The sequence below is a fragment of the Lissotriton vulgaris genome, chromosome 2_1, assembly GCF_964263255.1.
Source record: "Lissotriton vulgaris chromosome 2_1, aLisVul1.2, whole genome shotgun sequence".
Classification (NCBI taxonomy): domain Eukaryota; kingdom Metazoa; phylum Chordata; class Amphibia; order Caudata; family Salamandridae; genus Lissotriton; species Lissotriton vulgaris.
The window spans coordinates 715,252,097-715,273,142 of NC_141687.1; the positions used below are offsets into that span (position 1 = coordinate 715,252,097).

At 48.1% G+C, this 21,046-nt stretch overlaps 1 protein-coding gene and 2 non-coding genes across 4 annotated transcripts in view; all 3 read right to left on the reverse strand.

Annotated features, from left to right (window-relative positions):
* Positions 1-21,046, reverse strand: part of IPO7 (importin 7) — a 262,709-nt gene that overhangs the window by 127,361 nt on the left and 114,302 nt on the right. For both annotated transcript variants that reach the window (XM_086955971.1, XM_086955972.1), the window contains exons 13-15: positions 16,694-16,783; positions 16,056-16,221; positions 15,526-15,686 (exon numbers count right to left, since the gene is read on the reverse strand). In XM_086955971.1, coding sequence (XP_086812097.1) covers positions 15,526-15,686; positions 16,056-16,221; positions 16,694-16,783 — 417 coding nt within the window. The remainder of the gene's footprint in view (positions 1-15,525; positions 15,687-16,055; positions 16,222-16,693; positions 16,784-21,046) is intronic.
* On the reverse strand, positions 15,290-15,468 carry LOC147731027 (small nucleolar RNA SNORA23). Its single transcript, XR_015308906.1, has one exon. It is a non-coding gene; the product is annotated as a small nucleolar RNA SNORA23 (small nucleolar RNA).
* On the reverse strand, positions 16,342-16,519 carry LOC147731028 (small nucleolar RNA SNORA23). The gene has a single exon (XR_015308907.1). It is a non-coding gene; the product is annotated as a small nucleolar RNA SNORA23 (small nucleolar RNA).

A 21,046-nucleotide genomic window follows, 5' to 3' on the forward strand; every position in this document is an offset into this window, starting at 1 on the left:
CAGATATATAATTTAGTCAGCTACACACCTACATTTGTACATAAATCTCCATCGGCTATACTAAGGGTTTGCCGCTTGAGCTAGAATATGCCAAAGAAATTAGGACAGACCTCTAAAAGCAAAACCATACAACCAATGCTAAATGAAGACTGTTCCAAAACAGAATAGGAGAATAAAAGTGCACACAAATAAATCTGTTTGTCGGAGGTGGCAATCCCAGAAACATATGTTAAGTCTCCAGAATGAAGCTGGCACCACATGGCAACAATAAAGACAGAATATGCCCTATAAAAAAATAAAAACGCAGACAAAGGAATCCAGAGAAAAGACAACATTTTTTACATAATTATGTGACAGGTTTTGGTTGCTTAGGCAGTATAATCTACAAATGCTGATGGGCAGCTACTTTAAAGGATGGTGGAATGTGACAGTATTTCAGAGTAAAAGTGGTCAGGAAATCTTCCGTTCCCCACCCAGTTGCCCTAAAATCTTTGTCCACTTCCCGACAGACTTGAGGTATTAGTTACAATGCTTACATGAAATAGGAAGAATGAAAACTAGAAATGCAGTAACTAATAGTTTACCTGTCGGTGTAGTTTCGCAGCTTGAAGATCTTTCTGGATTCACTATGCTGTGCATTATTCCGCGGTCTTGTGGTTGGGTCCGGAATTGTAGTCTGTTTTTTGTCTCGTAGCCTAGGTGGGCGTCTAAGTCCTACCTTTTGGTGTATTTCCGGTGAAGTCTGCACGCTTCCTGCGGAAGCACCCACTCTTGGGCGCAATCTTCGGATTCTTTTTTCTCATGTTTGTTCTGTTACCGAAGTAATGGCAATGTTCTAGTAAGTCATTCACCGCTTTAACCTTCAATGTTTGTTCAAGTAATTGTCCATGTTTCCAACCCCCTTCCTCTCAAGCCTCATCTTTCTGGCAGAGGTGGGTGGGTTCGCTAGTGAATCCAGAAAGCTACACAGACAGGTAAGAAACTATTCGTTTTGCAGCGTGAATCTTTCTGAATTCACTATGCTGTGCATAGACTTTGTAGCGGTTTCTCATTTTTGTGGCGGCTGGGTGGAAGAGGAGCACTGGTTATTGAATATGTGTTGAAGCTCCTTTTGTCCGACTTATGCTTCCTTGTTCATCTGTATATCCACGCAGTAGTGCTTTGTGAACGTGTGCACTGAAGCCCATGTTGCCACCAGGCATGTGTCCTGAATGTGTGAGTTGGCCAGGAAAGCTATTGAAGCTCCCATTTTCCTGGTAGAGTGGGCCCATGTCCCTCCTGCCAGTTCTTTCCCTGCCTGTTTGTGGCAGAATTGTATTGTCTGTGCGATCCATCTCGCAATTGTTCCTTTAGTTACTGGTTTTCCCATGAAACTCTTTGCGAAGGAAACAAAGAATTGCTTTGTTTTCCTGTGTTCCTTTGTCCTTGCAATGTAGAGCATGACAGCCCTTCTGGCGTCTAGGGTGTGAAGAGATCGTTCAGCGCTTGTTGTCTGTTTCTGGAAGAAACTTGGTATTTATGGTTTGATTTATGTGGAACACTTTCGCGTGCTGGGCCTTCGTGCCTCCCGCGTGCTGGGCCTTCGTGCCTTCTGAAGTACCCTCAGGGTGCTCTCTGGTAGTTTCAGATGCGCAAATTCTATGTCCTCAGGAGCCACGCTACCAGGCTCAGGCTCTGGGTGTAGCATGGAGAGCAGGTCCTTTCTCCTTCCGAATCGGTGGGGTGCGTTCTGTGCCATCTCCATGATCTGCGAATACCATGTCTGCCTGGCCCACTGTGGTGCGACCAGCATCAGTGTCATGTTGCTCGCTCTTCACTTGCTGAGGACTTTGTGCATCAGCGGTATCGGGAGAAAAGTGCAGGCAAATGTCCTCCACCAGTCTGTCCATAGGGCATTCCCCAGGGACCCCTACCCGGGCAGCCTGGCTTCGGCATTTTGGCGTGTTGCAAATAGGTCCACTGACTGTGTCCCCCACCTGTCGAACAGCCTTCTCGTCTCCTGTGCATTGAGCTCCCATTCGTGGGTTGCTGATGTCTTTCTGCTGAGCCAATCTGCTTCTACGTTGTCCTTCCCTGGCGGATGTATGGCTAGCAGGTCTATGTTGAGGGGGATGGCCCATGCCCATATCTCCTGTGCCAGCTTCGAAAGCGTGGCCGATTGTGTTCCACCCTGCTTGTTGATGTAGAACATCGCTGTTGTGTTGTCAGTCTGGATCAACACCCTCTGGTTGTACAGTTTTGTCTGGAAAGCTTTTATAGCAAGGAAAACCGTCTTCAACTCCAGGAAATTGATGTGTTTTACCGCATCTGCTGGTGTCCACAGACCCTTCACTTTGAGTTTCTCCATGTGAGCTCCCCATCCCTTCTGGGATGCATCTGTGGCGATGGTCACTGTTGGCAGCGTTAGAGGCTTTCCCCTGGTCAGGTTCTCCATGTTCCACCATGCCATTTCTTACTGGACTGCGTGCGTTACAACCACTAGATCCTCCCAACGCCCTGTTGCTTGTGACCATTGCTCTTGTAACCACTCCTGTAAGGGTCTCATGTGCAGCCACACATTTGGCACTAGGTGAATGCATGATGCCATCATGCCCATGATCTTGCTCGCTGTTCACTGTAAAGCCTGCCCCCTCTAATAGAGTTTAGTCTCCCTCACCAGTGCAACTGACCTCTTCTCGCTTGGGAACACCTTGCTCTGTACGGTGTCGATCTGAGCTCCCAGGAAGATTATTTGTTCTAGTTCCATTGAGGATTTCCCCCAGTTTATGGAGAATCCCAGGTCCATCAGTGTTCTTGTCACTTTCTGTGCATGCTCCTTGCTTATCTGGTATGACCTTGCTTTTATTAGCAAGTCGTCCAGGTAAGGGTATACGTGTATTCCCTCCCTTCTTAGGTGTGCTGCGACTGTTGCTAGGCACTTTAGGAAGACCCTTGGCGCCGACTTTAGACCAAACGCTAGGGTTGTGAACTGATAGTGGTGTTCCCCTATGGCGAATCTGAGCAGATGTTTGTGACTTTTGTTCATTGGTATGTGCAGGTAGGCATCCTTTAGGTCTATGGTGACCATGAAGTCTCCTTTTTGCAATTAAAGCACCTCTTGTAGGGATGTCATTTTGAATGTTAGCGTTCTTATGAATCTGTTTAAGAACCTTACGTCCAGGATGTGTCTCACTGTTTCGTCTACCTTTGGCACCAGGAAGTACGTTGAATACACCCCCCTGTTCCTTTCTCTGTAAGGTACTGGTTCTGTGGCTTGTTTTTGCAGGAGCTCTCTCGCTTCCTGTTGGAGTAGCTGCAGCTCTTTCCTTGCTAGTTGCCTTCTTTTTGGCTTTCTGCTCGTTTGCGTCTTTACCAGTTCTATGCAGTATCCGAACTGCATGATGTTTAGAACCCATTTGTCCGAAGTTATTGCCTTCCACTCCTGGAAGTAATGTTCTAGTCTTCCTCCCACTGGTCTCACATGCACGCAGGTGCTTAGTGCGCTTGACCCCTGTGTGTTGTCATTGTGCCTCACCCTGGGAGTTCTTATTTGGGTGGGCACACGTTGCCTCACCAAGTCATATTGGGGGGGGGGGGGGATTGTTGACCTCTCCTATTCTGGCCACGTCCATTGCCTCTCCCGCGAAAGGACTGGCCCCCCTGCTTGTATTGCCAGGACTGCTTTTGTTGCCCTTGCTGTGTTTGGTTCTCCGCCTGGTGGGATTGTTGGAATGCCTGGTGCGATGTCCCTGGCTGGTTACCACCCCTGCCGTTGGGCCTTCGTGATGGGGTGCCCCTCATCGACCCTCTGAACTACAATGCCCCCATGGACCTTGCCGTCTCATTGTCTCGCTTTAGTTGGCTGAGCTTTTAGTCTACTGGGGCCCCGAACAAGGTCTGTCCGTTGAACGGGGTGTTCAGGATGCTGTGTTGTACTTCTGGCTTCAAGCCAGACACCCTGAGCCAGGCTGGTCTTTCTGTGATGCCCATCATCATGAGCCTACTGGAGGCGTCAGCTCCGCCCAGAGCTGTATTTATGCAAGAGTTTGCCACATTCTTCCCCTCTTCGACTAGGTTTTCAGCTCGGCCTCGGAATTCCTGAGGCATATTCTTCATCAACTTGCCCAGTTCCTCCATGATTTGGTACGGATGCCTGTTTAGTAGTGCGTTGGAATTGGCCATTTGCCTGTGCATCGTGGCATTCCTTTCAATTCTTCTCCCTACCAAGTCCATCCTCTTGCTCTCCTTTTCTGGAGGTGGCCCTGAGATAGTAGGCACATTAGCCCTCTTCCTTGCTGTGGCAGCAATGATTGTGTCACCTGAGACCATGCCCTGGATATAGACTGGGTCCTTGGATGAAGGTTTATACTTCTTTTCAGACCTTGGGGTGACTGCCTTGCATGTAGCCGGCTCCTTGAAGGCTTCTTTCCCTTAACCACATGGCTGCTGGGCGTTTTCCCCCCCTGTGCTGGAAAATGCCATTTTAGTGGCACCATGACTAGCTCAGCTCGTCATCAGCACACAACACCCGTGGGTGATGACGAGCGGAGCTTGTCATCAGCATCGAAAGGGTTAATCCATGACTTTTTCCAGCATTGGCAGGTACTGGTTCCTGGTCTGTGTGGGGAGCAATGACTGAGGAGGAAGTCAGCCTTCTGCTGCTCTTCGTAGAGTTTCACCTTGAAGACAGCCGCTGCATTCCCGATTACTGTTTTACACCCCCAATGTCATCTGGCGGCGAAGGCCTCAAATTATACGTGTCTACGCTTTCTACAGAACTCTGTCGACTTCTTGCCAGTCGATCTCCTGACTTTGAGGTCGCCGAACCCAGGAGCGTCCTGCGGTCATCGTCCTCCTCATAGTAGTCTAAGGCGGCCTCGTCTTCATCCGGTTCGTCGAATGTTTCGACATTCTCCGACTGTTCCTAGACTTCATCCTCCTCGACCTCATGCACCTGTGGCTTGGGCTTAGTCGGGATTATGTAGTCTTTCATCCTGGCGTCCAAATTCTTTTTTCGTTGCAGGAGGTTTTCCATCTCGGCTTCGAGACGCCTCTTCTCCATTTCGGCAGCCAGATCTGCGTCCAATGGTTCAGCCGGTCTCTTTGGCGGTAAATTCGGTGCCGAACCCATTTTCGGCGTCGAAGGTTTCGGCGCAGAGTTTCTTCGGCGTCGGCGCTGTGGCCTTTTTTGGGTCCTTCTCCCTCGGCGTCGGATGTTCCTTTTCGGAGACTTTTTTCGACGGCTTTAGCTGTTCAGCTCTCGGCACAAGGGACTCCTTCAGAGGATCCGCTGGGCCTGGGTTTAGGTGTGGGCGGCGAAGCTTTTGGCGCCTTCGAGGATTTTCCCCTCGATCTTTCGAGACTCGGGGTCTCTCGGGGCTTTAGGGGGCCGTAGAGTCTCCTACCTTCTTTGGAGTCTTCGTAATATCGGTCTCTACAACCGTGTAGCAGTCGTCTTCGGCGGCGTTGTTGTCTTCTTTGTCTGAAGATGGGCCAAGGTCTCGAAGGGATGGAGGCTAGCCCTTGCCCTGCATCGTGGCGTTGGCTACTCTGTCTCGCTCGAAATCGAAGAGCTTGACGTAAAGGCGGAGCAGGCGTTGCAGTCGCTGCTCTCGTGGTCTACCGGTAGGCAGAGTTTGAAAACCGGGTGCTGGTCCTTCTGCACGTACTTGTGGTGGCAATTTGTGCAGAACTTGAAAGGAGTCTTGTACATCTCATGCGTTCAGGGGGCCCCCTTCGCTCGCATTCCTCGATGGAAATTCGAAGTTCTTGAATTTCCTTCCCTCCTTAGTCGATCTTAGATGATGTAGTCTCCTGAAGTCTTCTCCAATGTTTTTCGTCCAAAAACTGCGTGTTTTCTTCTTTCTCCAAAAATGTTTGGAGCCCTCTCGGGAACGATCCAGGCCCAACAGCGGAAAAAATAATCTGAAGATGGCGCCCAAGAGTGGGTGCCTCCGCAGGAAGCGAGCCGCAACACAGGAAATACACCAAAAGGTGTGACTTGGATGCCCACCTGGGCTACGAAAAAAAAAAACAAAGAAAAGACTGATTCCGGATTCAACCACAAGATCGCGGAATAATGCACAGCATAGTGAATCCAGAAAGATTTACGCTGTAAAACTGGAGTAAAGTTGAAACAGCAGTCTGATAAATGGTTGGAAGCTAATTATATTGACAAAAACCCACAAAAGAACAAAACAATTAATTAGGAATTTAGCCACTAAAACGAAATCCTACAAAATCGGAATGTTGCATGAAACGGACTGGCTGATTTAACTAATGAAGTAAAACTGGTGTGACCAGCAGGTCACGTATCCTCATGCTGCAAAAATCAGTGTGACTTTGCCTTATGCATGGTCCCCCTGGAACCTTTGACGTTTAGGTTAATGGAATGTTCAGACACATTTTGACCCTGGTGACTGTAAAGCTAAGAGACCATGCAGGCATTGACCCTCCCCTTCAACATGGTGAAAATAAGGGCATCCCACTATAGCTGTCCTGTCTAAATTGCACCAAAGACATCTGGTCCTGTAGCTCTGCGCCTCCAAAACCTGGGAGGCCTGCCTGCTTTCAATAAAGACAAGACCTCCAGATAAACAGCAAAACTGTTCCCTGCATTCAGCAGAAGCTCCAAAAGTAAATGTAAGTGTACAGGAATTTATATAGCGCAAATCACCAACCGGTCTCTAAGCGCTTGCTTAGGGAACCCGTCCTGGTATTCCCCTGTGAGATAACCCCGGCAGGGTATCCGCAAGGTGAAAGCCAGGCATCCCACCGCGAGGGGCCGTTGTGAAGATTAAGCAAGCTATTGCCCAGAGTCGCAGAGTGTGAACCCATGAATCGAGTAGGCACCGGAGCGAGAATTGTCGAGTCCATGAACATTTTAGGACTCAAGACCCCGCCGAGCCGGGAATTGAACCCTGGTCCCGGGCTGACCTCTGCTTCCATGTCTGCCTCCTCTAACCAGTGAGCCACACTTATCCGTAGAGACGGATGACTCGAACTGCCAAGACACCTAAAGCCACCACTGCACCAGTCACTCCCAGCGGACCAACAGTGTCCTGAAGGTCCCCAAGAGTCCATTGTGGTTTCACCTCTCGTGGACCCACAGACTTAGCCTGTAGTCTCTGCATGAAGGCCGTCTACTGCGACTGCTCCCGATAAGAAAACCAGATGCCTAGTCACTTCTACACATGTCGCCCACAGGCCGTGGAGAAGTGGACCAAGAGCGTCCCTATGTCCAAGCATTGCAAGGACTGAGCCCGCCTATTGGTTCAGCCAGACTGACCTTAAATCCAAAACTTGCAGCTTTTTTGCAGAGACCAATCTCCATGGAATAAAATTGGGCTCCCAATGCAGTTTTGCACTCTGCACCCAGTTGCCCATGTGCTTCTGGTGGTGTATTGTTGGTGCTGCCTTGGACCTTCCCCATCACTCACCTAAACCCAGACTGGCCCGTCAGTCGCTGTGCTATACCCATTTGCAATACTGGTTCTTCCTTCTATAGAATAAAGTTGCCGAACTAAAAATTGCATTAAGTGTTCAATGTTGGAACTGAAAAGAATTTAGATTTAAAAACATCCTTTATATAAGTTTAGGCATATGAGAAATTGTTCATGTAAGTACACCTGCTATTTTTACAAATTGGTGTGGATCTCCTTGAGTCATGTGTGATTTTTTGATCATTGCAGATGTTTTGCACTTCTCTTGGTTAAGCCTAAGGCTGCTCAACCACACTACCCCAAATAAAGCACCTTGGGATTGCTAGAGCAAGTACCGGTCCACTTATAAGGCAACCCATGGACTCTTTACACTGTATATCGGATGGATATAATCACAAAGAGTCAGCTTCTTACAAGAGTCTTTATTTTTTGACACTGGTTATAAAACCACCAAAGTCCTTGTCTGGTTTACCTAGAAGACCCTATGTGACTAGTCACTAGTTAACTACCTCAGTTAAATGTTGAAAATGGGAGTAGCTAGGAGTAGCAGGGGGTGTCCAGAAACTGACAGGAAGGTGTAGAATAGCAAGTTTACAACCAGCAGGGTCCTCTTTTGAAGCACAACTGCCAAAGGGCAACAGGTCTCCAGACCAACTGGCTGGAAGGGTTACCTCATTTCCCTAGGACAAACTCCAGGTGGAGGTTAGGAGCTCTGGACACTAGCATTGCCACCAATTCCCCAACAAGAAGGGAATTCTTGGATAGATTAAAGTAAGGCGAACAGACCATGAATAACTTAGAAGAGAACTGAAATTTAAGGATTTGTTTGTGGGCTAAATACTGGCCAGCCACCTACTTTTACAAATATACTAGGAGTGATTCTCATTCGGGTCAGACAAGGTGACCTACTGTCGTCAGAGTGACAAAGGAGCAAGAGCATAGCACTTCTAAGCACTGGATACAGGGACATGAGCTGGCATCACTGCTGGAGCATGCGATCAGTGCATTGGTGCACTGAGCTCTCTGTAGTACACAAGTGCTCTGAAGGTCTCAAGAAAAAGCTATTCAATGCTAGGAAAAGTAGAGGCTGAACAATTGGCAATGGAATAAAAATGTATGTTACCACCTGGGAATCCGTAATTTTGGTCTCCCTGGAAGAACTCTAAAGACTGGAAACACAGGAGTTTCACGCTAACGTTCTGTGTGAGAGCAGGAGCACTTTGATGTTCTGGCAGCTGTATTTTGTTTTGCAAGCATGAGTGGTATCGAATAGTTTCTTACCCGTCAGTGTAGTTTTGCAGCTTGAAGATCTTTCTGGATTCACTATGCTGTGCATATTCCGCGGTCTTGTGGTTGGGTCCGGATTCGTAGTCTTTTCTTTGTTTTTTTTTGTAGCCCTTGTGGGCGTCGGCGTCACCTCTTCGGGCGCATTTCCAGTGACGTCGGCATGCTTCCTGCGGAAGCTCCCACCCTTGGGCGCCATCTTCGGAATCTTTTTTTCCCGTGTTGCCTTCTTTTCCGAAGCAATGGCAATATTCTATTCAAGGTGATAATTTTTACCACATGTCCTTATATTCTGTTACTTCTCCTATCACCCCTTTTTTTTTTTTTTTTTGACCACCTCCTCTCTCTCCAGCCTCATCTTTCTGGCGGAGGTGGGTGGGTTCGCTAGTGAATCCAGAAAGATATTCAAGCTGCAAAACTACACCGACAGGTAAGAAACTATTCGTTTTGCAGCGTGAATCTTTCTTGATTCACTATGCTGTGCATAGATTTCGTAGCGGTTTCTCACTTCCGTGGTGGCTGGGTGGAAGATGAGCTCTGGTTTCTGAATATACGCTGGAGCACCCTTTGTCCGACTTGTGCTTCGTTGTTCATCTGAACATCCACGCAATAGTGCTTCGTGAATGTGTGCACCGAAGCCCATGTTGCCGCCAGGCATATGTCTTGTATGGGTGTATTGGCCAGGAAGGCTATTGTAGCCCCCTTCTTCCTAGTGGAGTGGGCGCGTGCCCCCTCTGCCAGTTCTTCTCCTGCCCTTTTGTGGCAGAGTTGGATTGTTTACGCGATCCATCGCGCAATAGTGTTCTTAGTGACTGCTTTGCCCATGTGACTGTTGGCGGACACAAAGAACTGTTTCGTTTTCCTGTGTCCTTTTGTCTTTGATGTAATGCATGACCGCCCTTCTGGCGTCCAGGGTATGCAGAGCTCGCTCTGCGCTAGTGGTTGGTTTTTGGAAAAAACTCGGTATCTGAATGGACTGGTTCATGTGGAACCTGGACACCACCTTCCGCATGAAATGTGGGTCGGTCCTCATCACCACCCTGTCATTGTGTATATGTAAGTAGGGCTCCTGTAGCGTCAACGCTTGCAGTTCGCTCACTCTGCGTAAGGATGTAATTGCAACCAGGAAAGCAGTTTTCATAGTTCGCATCTTCAAAGAGGCCTTGTGAAGTGGCTCGAAGGGCTCCTTCATGAGTTCCGTCAGGACCACGTTTAAGTTCCATGCCGGTGGTGGCACCCGCTTGGGTGGTGCAATCCTTTTTGCTCCTTCGAGGAACCTCTTTACCACTTGTGATGTGAAGAAGCTTCTGCCCATCTCACCCCTTGTGTATGCCACTATAGCCGCCAGGTGAACTCTCAAGGAGGACGAGCTGAGCTTTTTGTCCAGCAAGTGTGTCAGGTACTTCAGTACCGTAGAGTCCCTCTTCATCTTATTGTGAAGTCTCTCCCTCCTGCACCACATCGTGAACCTTTTCCACTTTGCGACATAGCACTTCCTTGTGCTGGGCCTTCGTGCCTCCCGAAGAACCCCGAGGGTGCTCTCTGGCAGCTTTAAGTGTGCGAATTCGATGTCCTCAGGAGCCATGCTACTAGGCTCATGCTCTCTGGTTCTGGGTGCAGCACCTCTCCGTTCTGCATGGAGAGCAGGTCCTTCCTCCTGCTGAATCTGTGGGGCGCACACTGCGCCATCTCCATGATCTGCGAGTACCAAGTCTGCCTCGCCCACTGCGGCGCGAACAGTATCAGGGTCATGGTGCTCGCCCTGCACTTGCTCAGCACTCTGTTAATCAGCAGTATCGGGGGAAAAGCGTATGCAAATTTCCCGGACCAATCTATCCATAGGGCATTCCCAAGGGACCCTTCTTCGTGTTGTCTGGATGCGAAGTTTCGGCATTTCGCATTCTGGTGTGTTGCAAACAGGTCCACTGGTGGTGTCCCCCACCTGTTGAACAGCCTCCTCGTCTCCTGAGCATTGAGCTCCCACTCGTGGGATGCCGAGGTCTGTCTGCTCAGCCAGTCTGCTTGAATGTTCTTTGCCTAGTAGGTGTATGGCTATCAGGTCTTTCTGGAGAGGGATGCCCCACCTCCATATATCCTGTGCCAGCGTCGAAAGCGTTGTCGACTGTGTTCCACCCTGTTTGTTGATGTAGAACATCGCCGTGGTGTTGTCTGTCTGTAGCAACACCCTCTGCCTGTACAGTCTTGTCTGGAAGGCTTTCAGTGCCAGGAAGATTGTCTTTAATTCTAGGTAATTGATGTGTTTCGTTGCATCTGCTGGCGTCCACAGGCCCCTCACTTTGAGTTCCTCCATGTGAGCACCCCATCCCTTCAGGGATGCGTCCGTGGTGATGGTCACTGTCGGAGTTGGGAGTGTAAGTGGCTGCCCCATTGTTATGTTCTCCAGGGTCCACCATGCCATCTCCTTCTGCACTGCGTGCGTCACTACCACAAGATCCTCCCAACTGCCCGAAGCCTGTGACCATTGTTCCTGCAGCCATTCTTGCATGGGTCTCATGTGGAGCCGCACATTCGGCACTAGGTGGATGCATGATGCCATCATTCCCATGATCTTGCTCGCAGTCCTCACTGTCCGAGCTTGCCCCTTCCGGTATAGGCGAGTTTCCTTGACCAGTGCCCTTGCTCTCTTTTCGCTGGGGAAGACTTTGCCCTGAACGGTGTTGATCTGTGCCCCCAGGAAGATCTTCACTTGCTCCGGCTCCATTGATGATTTCTTCCAATGCACGGAGAACCCCAAGTGTATGAGTGTTCTCGTCACTGTATGCGCATGCTGCTTGCACTTGTGGTACGAGCTTGCTTTTACTAGCCAGTCGTCGAGGTAAGGGTATACGTGTATCCCCTGTCTTCGTAAGTGCGCTGCGACTGCCGCGAGGCACTTTGTGAATACCCTCGGTGCTGGTTTTAGTCCGAAGGCCAGCGTTGTGAACTGGTAGTGGCCTCCTCCGATAGCGAAAATGAGCATATGCTTGTGTTTGTCGTTCATCGGTATGTGTAAGTAGGCATCCTTGAGGTCTATTGTGACCATGAAGTCTCCGACCTGCAACTGTGGCAGCAACTCCTGCAAGGAGGTCATTTTGAACTTGTGTTTTTATGAATTTGTTGAGGAACCTCAGGTCTAGGATGGGTCTCATTTTGTCGTCGACCTTTGGTACTAAGAAGTACGTTGAGTATATTCCCCTGTTTCTCTCCATAAAGGGAACTCTTTCTATGGCCTTTTTTTGTAGAAGTTCTTGCACTTCTTCCTGAAGTCTCGCCAGCTGTTCTTTTGCTGGTGGCTTCACCCTTGGTTTTCTGTTTGTTGGTTTTTTCTCCAACTCCAAGCAGTATCCGAATTGAATGATGTTTAGGATCCATTTGTCTGATGTTATTTCTCTCCATTCCTGGAGATAGAACTTTAATCTTCCTCCCACTGGTGTCATGTGGTCGTAGGTCATTAGATTGTCCAGACCCCTTTGTACGCGGTGCCCCCTGGGATCTTTTCTGTGGTCGGGCACCCGGGGGAGTGTGAAGTCACTTCGAGGTGGGCTGCTGGCCCCCTCTTCTATTCTGGCCACGTCCATTTCTCCCTCGAAAGGACTGACCCCTTGGTTGATATTGCCAGGACTGCTTCTGGTGACCTTGCTGAGCCTGCGAGTCTGCCTGGTGCGTCTGCTGGAAGGCCTGGTGCGATGTACCTGGCTGGTTTCCACCTCTTCCGCCGGGCCTCCGTGCCTCTTCTGTTGCCTCTGAACTGCAAAGCCCCCATGGATCTTGCAGTCTCGTTATCCTTTTTGAGTTGGCATAGTTTGTCGTCAACCGTTGCTCCGAAAAGTGTTTCGCCGTTGAACGGTGTGTTCAGGATACTGTGTTGCACCTCGGGTTTGAACCCTGAGATCCTGAGCCAGGCGTGTCTCCTCTCCGTGACACCCATCATCATTAGCCTGCTGGCGGTGTCTGCGCCGTCCAGGGCAGTCTTAAGGCAAGAATTTGCCACGTTCTTCCCTTCTACCAATTTTTCGGCTTTCTGCCTGGCCTCTTGGGGTAGATCCTTCACCAAGTGCCCCAGTCCCTCCATGATTTGGTACACGTGACTGTTTAGCAGGGCGTTTGAATTAGCCATGCGCCAGTGGGTCGCAGCATTTCGCTCGATCCTTCTCCCCACCAGATCCATCCTTTTGCTCTCCTTATCCGGCGGTGGGCCCGAGGCAGTAGATACGCTCGCCCTCTTCCTAGCTGTGGCCGTGATAATGGAGTCAGCGGAGACCTCGCCTCAAATGTAGGCCGTGTCCTTCGAGGACTGCTTGTATATTTTCTCTCTGTTCTGGGAGTTACTGCCTTGCATGTAGCGGGCTCCTTGAACGCTTCCTTTCCGTGCGCCAAGACGCTCTCGAGCATTGGGAGGAACTGGCTTCTTGTTTGCGTTGGGAGCAAGGTCTCTAGCAGGAAGTCTGCTTTTCCTCGTCGAGTTTCAACCTGAATGCAGTCGCGGCAGATTGTATCGCCGAGTTGTATGCCCCGATGTCGTCGGGCGGCGAGGGTCTCGAGGGGTACGAGGGGTACGAGTAGACCGCCTCCTCCGGGCTCTCGGTGTCGACGTCTAGGTAGTCCTCCTCGCGTGGATCAGAGGTGACCGACTCGTCGTCCACTCTACTGCTCTCTTCGCCCTCGTAGCTGTAATCCTCGTAGGGATTCTCTTCAGCTTCCTGGTCGTCGACCATCTCGTCGCTAGGCACATGGTCGTCGACATGTTCCTCTTCCTCCTCGACCAGATCTAGCACGTCGTGCTTGGTCTTGTGTGGAATCGTGAACGCACTCATCTCGGCGGCGACCTCCTTCCTTCGCTGCAAGAGGCTCGCCATCTCAGCTTCCAGCCGGCGTCTCTTCCTTTCTACCTCGGCCGCTTTCTCGGCTTCGGAACGTTCGGCTCCTCTCTTCGGCGCCTGGCTCGGCGTCGAGATCTTCGGCGTCGACGGCTTGGACGTCGTACTGGATTTCGGGTCCCTGGACGTTGCCGATGCTTTAGGGTCTTTCTCCCTCGACGTCGATCGGTCCTTTTCGGCGACGATCTTGGACGCTTTCTGCTGGTCAACAGCCTTCGGCGCCAGGGACTCCTTCTCTGAGGATCCGCCGGGCCTGCTTGTGGTCGCGGACGGCAGATGTCGCTGCGTCGGCGCCTTCGGGCTCTTGGCCTCGAGCTTTCGAGACTCAGGGTCTCTGGTGTTCTTATGGGACGTCGAGTCTCCTACCTTATCAGGTGTCTTCTTGTAATCGGTCTCCACGACCGTGTAGCCGTCGTCTTCTGCGGCAGCGTTGTCCTCCTCCTCTGAGGACATCCCCAGCTCGTACAGCGATGGTGTCGGGGATTTTCCTCCGAGGGCGGCGTGTGCTACCCTCGGTCTCTTCCTCACTCGGAGGGTCTTCTGGGCGAAGACGGCGCAGGCTTCTGTGTTCTACCGGTAGGCAGAGGTTGCAAACCGGGTGCTGGTCTCTGTGCGTACTTGTGTCTGCAGTTCGGGCAGAACTTGAACGGCGTGTTGTCCATCCTCGTGCGTTCAGGCCTCACTGAGCGCGTGGACGTCGACGATCGTCGAAGTTCGAGGTTTTCACCTTCTCTCCTCTTCGTCAGTGTTCTGCGAAGTCTTCTCTGGTCTTCTTCCAATATCTTCTCCAACTTCCACTCTTTTCAGTACTTTCTCCAAAAATGTCTGGAGCCCAAACGGGAACGATCCAGACCCGACCGCGGAAAAAAGAATCTGAAGATGGCGCATGCCGACGTCACCGGAAATGCGCCCGAAGGTGTGACTCCGACAAGGGCTACACAAAAAAAAAAAAAAAAAAAAAAAAAAAAAAAAAGACTACGAATCCGGACCCAACCACAAGACTGCGGAATATGCACAGCATAGTGAATCCAGAAAGATTCACGCTGCAAAACTGGTGGGAGCTTTTGTGTCATACACAATCTACCACTGAATGACATCACTTCTGTAAAACAATTTCAAATAGTAATTCATTCGGATTTTCTTATCCAATATTTGTTGCGTTTTATGGTCTTTTATTCATTCACATTTTTCCTCCCACTAAAACCATTTGGGGAATTCAGTTTGATTTCCTGGCATTCAAATTCTTTACTAACTTTTCCGAGGAAAGGCCTGCTGATTTGTGCTACTGCTACCAAGGGCAAGCACGTGTTCTCATGGAAACAGTTGACCAAACAGGGTACTGGTTTGCTAAATTGGTTACTTGCTTTCAACTCCCAACCGTCTGATCGAAAAAACAAGCACACTTCACCCAGCTTGACCATGGAAGTAAACTGAATTTAGAGGATGCAATAAATAAAAAATGGCAAACTGGTACATGGTAGGTACAGTGCAAAGATTCAGGAGTACCCAATGGTCAATAAATTCACAGTTTTTGTTTAGATCCTCTGGCAAAGTCAACATGAGAAGTGACTTGTAATTTTTACAAACATTCAATATAATTTACAGTGACTGCGAGGGGGGGGGGGCGGTTCTCTCGTCTATACAAAATGTAGCGCTATTTACAAGTGTTAATGCAATTTAGTCATTAATTTATGGTCCAGCCCAGAGAACTGTCTGAGAGTTTGGAGGCTGGCCAGTGCTAGTTTGCCAATCAGACATCACTAGACCAGTACTATGATCTCATATTAATATATGGCTGCAGGTTTTGTGCAAATAGAACAGCTAATTGCAAAACGCAAATCAACTGCACTACCAGACACAGACTAATACTATGCACACAAATATAGCAGCCACTTCTACAAATGTGTAAATTAAGCTTTTCAGAAGTGGTTACTTAAACTTACCAAATGTTGGGTCATTTCTACAGCAATAGGAGTAACTTCTTCACTGTACTCGCAAATCATTTTCTGAATTACGTTTGTAAGATCATCATTTTCGGTTTCTCTTATAATGTGAAGTAGCGCTTGCATCACTGGTCGAATAAATGGAGTTATATATTCCTTAGCTGTACAAAACAAAAAGGAAGAAATAAACCTGGTGAAATCTTGACAAATTACATTTACTGGTCATCATTCCTTCAGGTCTGTGCAGTGCCACATTAATTTGGGCATAAATTGGAATAGTCAGCACCAGACAACCAGCTAGCATGCTGGTACTAGCAAGACAATGTTCACTAAAGGGGCCAAAGGTGTCAACACAGAAAACCTGCAAAATAACTGGTCATAAGCCAATAAAAAGTCTCACCAGAATAGGTTTATAGTTGCCTGGTGTGGCATGCACATGATTTACAAAAGTGAATTGTAACCTAAAAGCCACCTGCAGCAAACAGTGCTTTCTGTAGAGTCTACAGGCTGGATTGAGTCAAGATTGATACCTTTCTCTTGGTTGCTGATTAGAACCTGGAGGGCAATGGCAGCTTCAACTTTTACAGGCATTTCTCGATCATCAATCAGGCATCTTCTTGTCAACTCTAGGGCAGTCTGCAAGTTCTGGTCGTTCTTAAACTTTACTTCACAGAAATAATGAAGCACCCAGCAGGCCTAGAAACAAATGAGTGAATTCCATTCAAACACTGTACTTCTGCTTGAATTCAGCCATAAACACGGATTTTAAAAGCTGCAAAATAATCTGACATCTCACTATATCTAAAAGACAGCTTGACCTGTGTGAGAGTTTGGAGGCTGGCCAGCGGTACTTAAGCCCTTAAGGCATCACTAGACCAGTACTATGATCTCATATTAATCTATGGCCACAGGTTCAGTGTGAGCAATACAGCCAGAATGCAAAACGCACACTGGCTGTATTAAACACAGACTAGCACCATGCACACTATGATCTGTAGCCACTTGTTAGAACTCAAACAAAATTAACTATCAGTCTGGCCTCCAGGTAACTTTCACTACAATACATACAGTGAAGTAATTTTGTTTAGGTCAACTATTTTGATTGGATCATTGACAGTTCCCCAAAAGCTTAATTACATTAGAAGCCTCCAAGGTGTTGCAGTCTTACCCGAGCTCTCATATATCCTAGCTCATTGCTGAAAAGGGGGAAAACGTGATTTTGCAACATGAATTCCATCTGATCCTTGTAGATCTTTTTCTGTAAAAAAAAAAAATATATATATAAATATATACACAAGGTAATCCAAGGTCTTCCATTAAAATGAAGAAAAACGCACAATGGTGCAGAGAAATGGAAATGTTTAGCAGGTTTGCAATACCCAGTGAATTATCTGCAGCTCAGTAGTACACATCGTTCTACATACCAAAAGATGCTACTCCCTAGAAAAATCATAATTAATGAGTACTCTGTAGCGGGTGGAGTCTCAATAGCTACAGGGAAATGGACAATTGCAGAAGGCTTGTGTGTTTATACTGGGAACAGTCATGTTAATGGAAGGAATATGCTACTTACCAGTATGCATTTGTTCTTGGCATATAGGGCTGCTGACATTCATATCTGTGCATAGATCGCCGCCTAGTGTTTGGTCCAGATGATTGCACCTTAGTGTCCTGGAAGAGTCCTCGAAGTATCACGAGATAGGTGACTCCTCCCCTGGACTACAGTGCGCATGGGTATCTTCTCCATCCTCAGATTGTTTTTCGCCATTGTGGCAGAGATGGAGTATAGCAAGCAAGAGATGGCCATGCAAAGATAATATTGAAAGAGGGAATAATGCAGCTGCAACAGGCACCAGGGAGGAGGGTGGGCGAGATGAATGTCAGCAGCCCTACATGCCAAGAACAGATGCACACTGGTAAGTAGCATATTCCGTTCGAGGCATGTGGGCTGCTGAATTCATATCTGTGCATAGACTGTATAGCAGTGTCTCTAGTGGTGGTCACCTGTACCAGCTGCAGCAGTCTGAAAAAGGGTTATAAGGACAGCCTGGCCTACAGCAGCTTGCTGCTTTGATTGCACGTCTACACAATAGTGTTTAGTGAAAGTGTGTATGGTAGATCATGTTGCTGCCCTACATATGTCTTTAAGAGGAATATTCCCTAAGAAAGCCATGGATGCCCCCATTTTGCACGTAGTGTGCTCTTGGGAGAACTGTTCGAGTGTGTTTAGCTTTTTGATAGCATATCTGAATGCATTTAACTATCCATCTGGCTATTCCTGATTTTGAGATGGGATTACCTTTATGTTGCGGTGAAAAAGCAACAAACGGTTGCTTTGTTTTCTGAAATGATTTAGTCCTGTCGACATAATATAGTAGAGCTCTCCTTACATCGACTGTGTGTAGGGCCCTTTCGGCTACTGACTGTGGGTTTTGGAAGAAAACTGGCAATTCTATTGATCGATATGGAAAGTGGATATGACTTGGCATAAACTATGGGGTTGTCCTAAGTACTACCCTATTTGCATGTACTGGCATGAAGGGCTCTTGAATTGTTCGTGCTTAAAGCCTACTTACTTGCCTGAGGGAGGTAATGGCAATCAAGAATGCCACCTTCCATGTTAGAAATTGCAATTCACATGAGTGGAGTGGTTCGAAGGGGGACCCATAAGTCTGGTAAGTACCAAATTTAAGTTCCATACTGGTGAAGGTGGGTGTTTGAGGGATTAACCTTTTAAGACCCTCCATAAAAGCCTTGATTGGTGGTACCCTAAACAGGGAAAGGTGTTGCCTGTTGGAGATATGCAGCAAGATGTAGCCTTATACAAGAGTATGCTAAATTGCATCTTTGAAGATGCAAGAGGTAACAGATAATGTTTTGAATGGAAGCATCCAATGGATTGATTTGGTTATTGTTGCAATAAATTACAAATCGATTACAAATCTTTTCCATTTAGCTGCATAGCATGCTCTAGTAGTTGCCCTTCTTGTCTCCTTGATAATGTTCATGCAATCAGGAGGTAAGTTAAGGTACCCGAACTCTAAGACCTCAGGAGCCAGATCGCTAGGTTCATCTGATTGGGATTTGGATGTTGGATTTCTCCATGGTTCTGCGTTAAAAGATGGGGAGAGAGGATGTGGAAATACTGAGAGTTCCAGGAGCGTTGTGTACCATGGCTGTCTTGCCCATGTGGGAGCAACCAGGATCAATGCGAGTGACTGCGGACGTAGTTTGCGTGCCACCAGCGGAATCAGTGGAGTTGGCGGAAAAGTTCATCCATATCACATTGCCCTGTGACAGCGGATGTGGGAACCTGGCGGCAAAGTACTGGCATTTTGAGTTTGTTTGTGGCAAACAGATCTATCTTTGGGTGCCCTCATTTCTGGAAGACTGGTCGGAGAACTTTGGGGTGAATCTCCCATTCGTCTAGCTGTTGGCTGTGTCTGCTTAGCAGGTTCGCTACTTGGTTGTCTTTCCCTGGCAGTTCTGCTAGGAGAAAAATGTTTATTATTGTCCACCTCCATATGCTCTGTGCTAAGTGGGACAGCTGTGGAGTGTGTCCATCCTTGTTCCTGTATGTAGTACATGGTTGTCATGTTGTCTGTCCGGATCAACACACCCTTGTACAAGTATTTTTGGAATGCTTGTAGTGCCAGAAATATTGCGAGCAACTCTAAGAGGTTGATAGGCAGTTTCTTTTGTTTTACTGTCCTGAGCCCTTGGGCTGTGTATTGGAGTAAGTGGGCTCCCCAGCCGGTCAGTGAAGTGTCCGCTGATTGTGGAACCAGCTCTTGGAACAGTCGCCCCTTTGAATGGTTTTGTGGGTTCCACCACTGTAGGGAGTTGTAAGCGCGACTGTCTACCAACACTAGGTCCTTTAGTAGTCCTGGAGCTTGGTTCCACTGCCGTGCTAGGCATTCTTGCAGTGGACGCATTTGAAGTCGGGCATGAGGGACAATGAATATGCAGGAGGCCATCATGCCTAGGAGCTGCATGAACACTCGAGCTGGCAAAGAGTGTTGTGGCTGAAAGTTTTGAAAGAGTTTGCATGTTGGCTATCCTGGGTGAATTTGGGTATGCCTTTGCTACTGAGGTGTCTACTGTAGCTATCAGATATTGCTGTATGTGGGAGGGTTGTAGATGAGATTTTGGCTAGTTTATGATAAACCCCAGGGTGTGTAGCAGCTGGAGTGTCTGAGATGTATGGCTTGCACACTGCGTGTATGAGTTTGCTTTTATGAGCCAATCGTCCAGGTATGGAAACATGTGGATGTGTTGCCTTCTGGAGGCGTGCAGCTACTACAGCTAGACATTTTGTGAATACTCTTGGGGCTGTGGTTACCCCGAAGGGGAGAACCTTGAACTGAAAATGTTGACCTTCTATCGTGAACCTGAGGTATTTCCTGTGAGCTGGATGTATAGGCATGTGAAAGGAATATGCTACTTACCAGTATGCATCTGTTCTTGGCATGTAGGGCTGCTGACATTTATATCTGTGCATAGAGCGCCGCCTAGTGTTGGGTCCGGATGATTGCACATTGTTGCCCTGGAAGAGTGTTCCAAGTATCACAAGATAGGTGGCTCCTCCCCGGACTACAGTGCGCATGGGCATCCTCTCCATCCTCAGATTGTTTTTCGCCATTGTGGCAGAGATAGAGTATGATAAAGTAAGTGATGTCCATGCTAGAGATTAATTCTGAATATTATAGCTGCGACAGGCACGGGGGAGGTGGGTGGGCGATATGAATGTCAGCAGCCCTACATGCCAAGAACAGATGCATACTGGTAAGTAGCATATTCCGTTCGAGGCATGTGGGCTGCTGAATTTATATCTGTGCATAGAATGTATAGCAGTCTCCCCCTTAGCCGTGGTTGCCCGTTCCAGCTGCAGCAGTCCGAAAAAGAGTAGAGTACAGCCTGTCCTACAGCTGCTTGCTGTTTGGTTAATGTATGTATGGTAGTCCATGTGGCTGCTCTACATAGGTCTTCTAGAGGAATGTTTCCTAGGAAAGCCATGGTTGCCCCGAACTTGCGTGTTGGATGCGCTCTTGGGGGAACTGTTAATGTGTGTTTAGCTTTCTAATAACAAATCTGTATGCACTTAAGAATCCATCTGGCTATACCGGATTTGGAAATGGGGTTGCCTTTGTGCTGTGGTGAAAAGGCAACAAACAGTTGCTTAGTTTTCCTGAAATGTTTTTTCCTGTCTATATAGTACAGGAGAGCTCTTAACGTCTAGTGTATGTAGAGCTCTTCCTGCCACTGGATCTGGAAAGAACACTGGCAGTTCTATAGTTTGATGTGAAACTGGGATACCACCTTTGGCATAAATTTAGGGTTTGTACGTAGCACTACCCTATTTGCGTGAATTTGTATGAATGGCTCCTGAATATTTATGGCTTGCAGCTCACTAACTCTTCTAAGTGATGTAATCGCTACTAAAAAAGCCACTTTCCACGTTAGGATTTTTATTTCACACGAGTGTAGAGGTTCAAAAGGTGGTCCCATCAGTCTGGTGAGA